The sequence below is a fragment of the Vicia villosa genome, unplaced genomic scaffold (genome assembly GCF_029867415.1).
Source record: "Vicia villosa cultivar HV-30 ecotype Madison, WI unplaced genomic scaffold, Vvil1.0 ctg.000673F_1_1, whole genome shotgun sequence".
Classification (NCBI taxonomy): domain Eukaryota; kingdom Viridiplantae; phylum Streptophyta; class Magnoliopsida; order Fabales; family Fabaceae; genus Vicia; species Vicia villosa.
In genome coordinates, this window is record NW_026705299.1 from 175,558 (window position 1) to 184,637 (window position 9,080).

A 9,080-nucleotide genomic window follows, 5' to 3' on the forward strand; every position below is an offset into this window, starting at 1 on the left:
CTTCAGTGGGAGGATAACCAAATCAAAAAAGCAACATTGAGTTTTGGATCCAAAAATAAAACTACTAGAGATGGTGATGATAATCACAACTTTGTTCAATTAAATTACATGCTTTTTTTTTATTTTTTCAATTAAATTTTTCATTTATTTTTTAAAACAACTTTTTATAAAAGCATCTTTTTAACAAATTTTACTTAAAAAATATTAAGTATATTTACAAATAAATGTGTAAAATAAAACCATCAAGAATTGAAATTACTAGAATTAACTAAAAAATGGCGAACTTATGGCGAGACGGACATAGGCGAGGCAGGTTTTGACGGGCGGCGGGCTTTGACGGGGCGAGCTTTGGCGGGCGGCAGGTTTTTGCGGGGTGGACTTTGGTGGGCGGCGAGTCCAAAATTCTAACCTAACCCGCCAATTTTTTTGCAGGTGCGCGGGTAGGGCCAACGGACCATGACCTATTTCGCCACCCCTACACACTGGTTATAAAATCTTGTCTCCGCCCTGCAAAACATGAGTGTAGAGTGTGGAGGACACACACGCATTGCACCTTTTATGAATGAGAAAAAAATCAATTGTTAATACAATTATGTCTCTATGTGAAATGTATTATACCAAATACTCATATATATATTCTTTAACATAATTCATATGTATATCTTAACAATAACTACAACCTGATAAATAAAATTAATATTTATATGACAATCATCATTAAGATATTTTTTCTTAATTCATATGTATTTATATATATATATATATATATATATATATATATATATATATATATATATATATATATATATATATATATATAAATATATATATATATTAATTATAATTATATAATATTTATTTAATATTCATATGGAGCATATCAAGTGAGAGTATTTTATAATGAGAGATGAGAGGAAAAAATATCAACCATTGGATTCATCAAGAGAGATAATGTTAATACATTAATGTGACTATTAATTTCTCTCTTTTGATGAATTAAATGATTAATATTTGTTCCTCTCATCTCTCATTATAAAATGCTCTCACTTGATATTAAAAATACAATAAATAAGGGTAAATTAGTTGAAAGAAATTATAAATATCACATTGATATTCTAAATGGACAAATAATCTGAGACAAATAAAAATAGAAAAGAAGACACTTATTGTAAGACGCAGAGAGTAACTTCCCCAGTACGCATTAGTGTAGATAGAGGTTTTATTATAATTATAACCAAATACTTGGACTCCAGTGGGAAAGGAGTTTCCACTGAGGACGAATTATTCGAGTACTACCTGAGTTCGATTCTTTTTGGAAACAAGACCTGGCCAATGAGTCGTTTTAACTATAGAACTAAAATAGTCAATCTAATATGTGGATCGAAACTAGTTGACTAATTTAAAAAAAAAAAATGCATAAGAGTCCTATTTTTTTAAAATTGATAACAATTATTAATGCTGAGAGGGAAGTAATGGGAATTTTGCAATTATTAATAAGTAACAAATTAAAACTAAAATGAATATGAAAATTACTAAAACAACCTTAATTTTTGCGCCAAATTTTTTTGAAGAGAACTTTAATTAATAAGATAATAAAATTATTAATAAGTAACAAGTTAAAATTAAAATAAATATAAAAATTAGCAAAACAACCTTAATTTCGGGGTCAAATATTTTTAAGAGACTTAACCAATAATTTTAATTAATAAGATTATTAAAAATTAGTAGATGATGGTAGTTAATAAAATAATATAATTTTAAATAAATAAATATAATAAATTATAAAATTACGAAGTTACCTTCAATTTTAGAGGCAAAATTATAATATTATTAACAATTAGTTGAGGATGGTAGTTAGTAAAATAATATAACTTTAAACAAATAAATATGATAAATTATGAAATTACGAAGTTACTCTCAATTTAAGGGGAGAATTTGTTAAATGACTTAACAACTTATATATATATATATATATATATATATATATATATATATATATATATATATATATATATATATATATATATATATATATATATATATATATATATATATATATATATATATATATATATATATATATATATATATATATATATATATATAGGCATGATCCGTTGACACCAGTTGTAAGATTAAAAGACTTACACTAAATCTTAACCAGGACCGACCCAAGAGTCTATCCACCTAGGTTAGGACTTTAGGCCTCAAACATTCAGGCTTAAAAAAATCTCAATTTCTTTTATTTTGTTATAATAATGTATAATGACACATTAGACACATAAATTATCATATGTGAGTTGTTAAAATTTAGACTTCTTTTCTTTTTGGTTTTAGAGTTAACTCTTAGCAACCACAAAATTATTATTTTAAAATATATTTTAAAGACATTATTTTAAAATTTTCTTTGGACCTCCAAATGGGTTAGATCGACCCAGATATCAACCATTAAAATAATTAATCAAACAATTATATTAAATAAAATTAGAAAATATGACATATTCTTTCTCTTAAAAAATAAACTATTAAAAAGACTGTTTGATCAAATATTATTAACGGTTGAGATTTAGTGTGAGTATTTTAGATTTACACCTGGTGTCAATGGATTCTGCCTCAAAATAAATTTAAATTATATTTTTAAATAACCAAATTCTAAATATTATATAAATAATCAATATTTCAAAATAAATATCCAAACCAAATTTGAAATTTGACATAACAGTAGGTGCCATCTTTCGCGGCGTCTATGTATTACAAAAAAAATCTTATTTACTCATTAATTGAAATTGATTTTGATATTTTCTCTGTAAAAAAGGAAATGGTACCTATTTATTCGTTAATTGAAACTTATTTTGATATTTTCCAAGACTAAGATAACAGAAACTTCCTAAGGGTAACCTTGTTTTGGATTGGGCCGACATTTGGTCCAAATATAATGCAAGGTCCAAATCCAACCTAACCAAGAGAAGACTCAATCGAGCTCATGCTCACACAGGCTTACACCTGCCCAGTCACCGAGCAGAGATCACTATTAGCGTAATCCACATTGATATTTGATAGAAGATGAAGAGGAGTAGAGGAGAAGAAGTTGAATCTCTTAGAAAATATTCTCGGCAATGTTACTTACAAAAGCGAGAGGAAAAGAAATTACAACAACTCAGAGATGACATCATTGACGAACACTATCTATTTGAAGGTGTGGAGCTTTCTGAATCAGAATATCGTGACTTCACGCACAAGCAACAGACTTATGATATAATTGCAAACAAGATAGGCTTAGATGTTGCTGCTAACAACAATGAGTACACAATGCCGGAACTTTACGATGATCATCAATTTGGAATTAATCAAGACAAGAGGTTTTCTGTCGCTATGCAACGTTACACTAGAGATGATAATGATAAAGAACTTAATTGGGAGGATAACCAAATCAAAAAGGCAACATTGAGTTTTGGATCCAAAAATAAAAGGAGTAATGATGATAATCACCAGTTTGTTTTTGAGGATCATGTTGATTTTATCAAAGCTTCAATTATGGATGGGCATGATTTTCAACGGGAGATTGCATTGGAAAAATCTAAACCTAAGACTTCAGTTTTACAGGCTCTTCAAGAGGACAGAAAAAACCTACCTATCTATTCTTTCCGAGATGAATTACTTGAAGCTGTTCATAATCACCAGATCATTGTCATTGTCGGTGAAACTGGTTCCGGAAAGACTACTCAAATTCCTCAGTATCTTCATGAAGCTGGTTATACCAAGGACGGGAGGATGATTGCATGTACTCAGCCACGCCGCGTAGCTGCTATGAGTGTTGCCGCCCGAGTTTCCCAAGAGATGGGTGTTAAACTAGGACATGAAGTCGGTTATTCCATAAGATTTGAGGATTGCACTTCCAAGAAGACTGTTCTTAAATACATGACTGATGGAATGTTGTTGAGGGAATTCCTTGTTCACCCTCAGTTAGAACCTTACAGCGTCGTAATGGTGGATGAGGCGCACGAAAGAACACTCTCAACCGATCTTTTATTTGGATTGTTGAAGGATTTAGCACTTGCTCGCCCTGATCTTAAGTTGCTCATATCAAGCGCCACTCTTGATGCAGATAAGTTCAGTACGTTCTTTGATTTTGCTCCGATATTCAATATTCCTGGCAGGCGGTATCCGGTTGAAATCTACTTCACCCAAGCGCCAGAAGCCAATTACTTGGATGCTGCCGTTGTCACCACGCTTCAAATCCATGCTACTCAACCTTCTGGAGATATACTTGTATTCCTTACCGGTCAAGAAGAAATTGAAACAGTGGAAGAAATCTTGAAGCATCGTATGAGAGCTTTCCAGGCTAAAATCGGCGAGTTAATTATATGCCCTATATATGCCAACCTACCAACTGAATTACAGGCTAAAATATTTGAACCCACGCCTAAAGGGGCTCGAAAGGTTGTGCTTGCCACAAACATTGCAGAAACCTCGTTGACAATTGATGGGATCAAGTATGTCATTGATCCAGGATTCTGTAAGATGAAGACTTATAACCCAAAGACTGGAATGGAGTCTTTACTGATAACTCCAATCTCAAAAGCTGCTGCTGATCAAAGAGCTGGTCGGTCGGGAAGAACAAGCCCAGGCAAGTGCTATAGGCTATACACTGCTTACGCTTTTAAACAAGAGTTGGAGGATAACACTCCACCAGAAATACAACGGACTAGCCTCGCTAATGTACTGTTAACCATGTATAGTCTCGGTATTGATTGCGAGAAGTTGATGCATTTTGACTTTATGGATCCTCCGCCGGTTGATTCCATCATCAAAGCCATGGAGCTCTTATATAATCTAGGTGCTTCAAACAAGCATGGAAAGTTAACTAAGGTAGGTAGACGGATGGCAGAGTTCCCACTTGATCCTATGTTGTCGAAAATGATTGTTGCTTCCGAAAAGTACAAATGTTCTGACGAGATCATAACCATCGCTGCCATGCTTTCAACCGGAAACTCAATATTTTACAGGCCAAAGGATAAAAAAGTACATGCTGACAATGCAAGAATGAACTTTCACACAGGAGATGTTGGTGATCACATTGCTAATCTAAAGATCTACAATTCATGGAAGGAAGCCAATTATTCCAAGCAATGGTGTTACGAGAATTATATACAGATACGGAGCATGAAGCGTGCCAGAGACATTCGTGACCAACTTGCACGTTTATTGGAGAAGGTTGAGATTGAAATTACTTCAAGTTCTAATGACTTAGATGCCATAAAAAAATCCATAGCATCTGGATTTTTTCCTCACTCTGCAATACTACAAAAGTATGGATCTTATCGGCTAGTAAAAGGTCAACAGAATGTCCATATACACCCCAGTTCGGGACTGGTAGAGATTCTTCCTAAATTGGTTTTATACCATGAGCTAGCACTCACCACTAAGGAGTATATGAGGCAGGTGACAGAGATAAAGGTAGACTGGTTGCTGGAGATAGCCCCCCATTTTTACAATCCCATGGATCTTGAAGACTTGACCTCCAAGAAAATGCCGCGTGGATGTGGACGTGCCGGCTTATAAATCAGAAAATTGTTGATAAGTTTTGGTTTTATTTCAATTTGTAAATAGAATTTGCAATTTATGAGAGAATTTATTTACACTTCTTCTAGAACATTGTATATTTTTTGTAATGTTTGTTCAAAAGAATTAGCTATTTGATCATGAATATCAAAGTTAAACTTTCATATGACTTTATGTATCAACACATCAAATTATATCAAGATATGCAAAAAAATTGTTTGTAAAACAATTTGCTATAATAGATAAATAAACCTGCTAGATGCAATCTGAAACTTTTCTCCATGCAGATTTCCCAATACATGCCCTGGTATAAGACATTTTGAGAAACAATGAACACTTTTTTTTACACTGTAAGCAAGTTAAAGGAAAATTCAGATTAAGAAGCAAAACATCTAAGAAAGGAACAAATGTAGTCACTAGAACCAGAGTCAATTATCCAAGATCCAAATGAAAGGCTATTGAATTATTATAAAATGAACACTTAACATGTGCTAGGATTTCCAACTGGTTTATGGCCTCTGATTAGAACTGGCTGCATGCAGTTGACTAACAGTCGCACCGTGAATCAACTAAATCAAATTTTCATATTACTCAAGTCGGAACTGAAAAATGCTTACGTGACCAATTACTGAAGCAGCATCTCTACATTCACCAGTTTCATTTGCAACACTATTTGCTGCTGAAATTGAGTTCTGAAAATGAGGTGGAAAACACATTTCCTATAGCAAGTATCGATTGTAGATCCAGATCTACAACAATGTGTGCAAGCTTTGTTCCAAACTTGCCACCTGAACCATGTGTAGCACTTCTGCCTCTTCCTAGTGGCCTATATTGATCCATCAACAAAATTTGAGACTTAAGATTCCAGTTGCATAATTCAGATCATGATGATGGAAACCATTGCACATAGCTGCACAAGTATACTTTGCACAACAAGGCATAGACATACAAGTCTCAAGTCCTTTCAATAAAATTTGCAATTTGGAATAGAATTCAGTTACAAAAAAAGCACCTTGCCTGAAACCTTTCATGCAAATCATTCGATGCATCCATTGCATTTTTGAAGATCACAATGCTTTGGCTGATGGATTCGAATACCGAGTCTTAATTTTACTGCCAAGAGCACGTCCCATAGGTCGAACCCAAACATGTCAGAACCAGAACAAGCGGTTACATTGCGAGGAGCCGTCAGAGCACTTGAATCAAAATGATTTCCATGATAAGGAAGAATAACTTCACATTGAAAAGAAGATCTTATTCTATTGAAAAGTTTCAAATGTAAAAACTGGACCACAAAGCAAGCACCGAGTCCTATTTAAAGGAAAAGAATGGTACAAATTACCACTCAAACCCTACTACACCAAATAAAACCCAGCACCAGTTGGTCAGAATTTTAAGAATTCTGTTACAGCATTTATAGCAGAGGTGCCAGCTTGGAAATCTGCATGGTCTTCATCTGCTTTTACTTGATTGTTCAATAATAAGACAAATTTTATATAGTTGAAAGATGCAAAGCTAGTTGATCCTTCTACTGAAAAAACATTATGATGTTCTTGTTTGAGTCATAAATGTTTAGAAAATAACACAAAAATGCACATGATAAAACAACTGATAGAAGACTAATATTTCAAGATACAAATAAACCAACAATCGGTTTCATTAAGTGAACATCACAACACATAAACTTTTTCATCTTACACAACCCATTAGTCTCTACACTATAGGAATGAATGTCGGGCATTACTATTTTTCGTGCCTAGTGTTGAGTATAACTTTGGCCTTGTTCCCTTCATTAACAAGGCAAAAGATGTTTTTCATGATCTTTTGATTAAGGGTTATAGTTTAGATATTGAAACTTATATTATTATGATTAATGGACTTTGTAAAGAGGGCTTGTCTGATAAAGTGGAGGCTTTGTTGTCGAAAATGGAGGACAATGGTGTCATACCTAATTTTACAACTTATGAAACTGTTTTATTTGTGCTCTCTTTCATAAAGATGAGAATGAGAAAGTGGAGAAACTTCTTTGTGAAATGTTTGCTAGAGGTCTACTATACTACCAGAAAAACTAGGTAAGATAATTTCTTATTATACATTTGGTTATTTTGAATCTTGATGACAACGAACCAATATTTATTTTGCGTAGCTACTGTACTCCTTTTTCATGTCTTTATCCATAACTATGATAACTTTGGGGTGTTTATGTGTCTAGTAATATTCCACCATTGTTGTGATTACTATAATTATGCAAAAAAAAACCTGATGACATCTGCATAAAAACTGAGTTGGTTGTATTGTATCCTTTTCAAATATTCCATCAAGTGCTTGACACAGTTCAAACTGAATTGGTTTCATGATTGTTACTTACAATGAAGAGTCTCTCTGAAGTAAATGAAATAGAGAAAAGTTTTAGTTCAATCAATTTACTAGACTTGCATGTTCCTCACTTGAACCATATGCATATGCATCAGTAATATTTGTTGCAAGTTGGACTATGGTCCATAGTTCCGCATTAAACATTGAATCATATTTTTGTACAATCAAATCAAAATGTATGTAACATTAGCTTGTGGAACAAAATGTAAAGCTTTTTTCTACTTTGATCCCATTCTCTAATTAAGGTATTAAACCGGACATATTGAGAATTAGAGAAAATCCTTTCTTCTAGAATTGTGGGAACTTGCAGGCCTAATTCAAGACTTATCATTTAGGAAAACTTTGCCTAATATGTCCATCCTTGAAATCCAGACATTAAAGCAACTGTCAGATTACAATAATAATTTGCTTTGTTTCTTTTGTATAGCTGTTAAAAAGCAGACTCTCTTTCGCTTCAGTTTCTAATGAACGGTTACTTTGTGCCAAGAAACAACATAGACAATGTTCTTGGTTCCTTTGTGCCAAGAAACAACATAGACAATGTTCTTGGTTCCTTTGTGCCAAGAAACAACATAGAGCCGCCCTGCAAATTATCAAAAGGAAATTGGTCAACATCAATGTGGTAACGTATAGCACAATCATTACTAGTTTGTGTAAAGATAAACATGTAAGTCATGCCTATGAGTATATTCTGAAATGATTGCAAAGGAAATTTCTCCAAATATTGTCACTTTCAGTGCTCTAAACTACGGATTTTGCATAGTTGGTGAATTGAAGGAAAGGTGGAAGAAACTATGAATGTGTTGGCTACGATGATGAAAAAAGGTGTAAAACCAAATGGTATTACATATGGTGCTTTAACAAATGGGTATTTCCTAGTTGATCAAGTGAACAAGGCCATTAATATATTCAACATTATGGTCCATCCATAAGAGAGTGGTGCCAAATGCTCATTGTTCCTTTTCCCTTCCATTAACTGAAATATGTACACTATTGAGCTTTTGTAGTTTTTGTTTTCTTAATAATGTAGTGTTGCCTTGTGCAGATGAAAAGAAAAACTATTGAGATTTGTGAGTGGACTTGTTTGTTAGAATGGTGAATTATATTTTCATACCCTAGTTATTTTTTCAAGGCTGAAAACC

At 33.0% G+C, this 9,080-nt stretch overlaps 1 protein-coding gene across 1 annotated transcript; it reads left to right on the forward strand.

Moving 5' to 3' along the window:
* The first annotated feature begins 3,063 nt into the window (after positions 1-3,063).
* LOC131630358 (pre-mRNA-splicing factor ATP-dependent RNA helicase DEAH1-like) lies at positions 3,064-5,562 on the forward strand. The gene has a single exon (XM_058901146.1). It carries the CDS (start codon positions 3,064-3,066, stop codon positions 5,560-5,562), a length of 2,499 nt encoding a protein of 832 aa, XP_058757129.1.
* Positions 5,563-9,080: the final 3,518 nt, after the last annotated feature.

What these genes read in the sequence shown, in the direction of transcription:
- LOC131630358 (XM_058901146.1), top strand. Translation starts at nt 3,064, where the DNA reads ATGAAGAGGAGTAGAGGAGAAGAAGTTGAATCTCTTAGAAAATATTCT.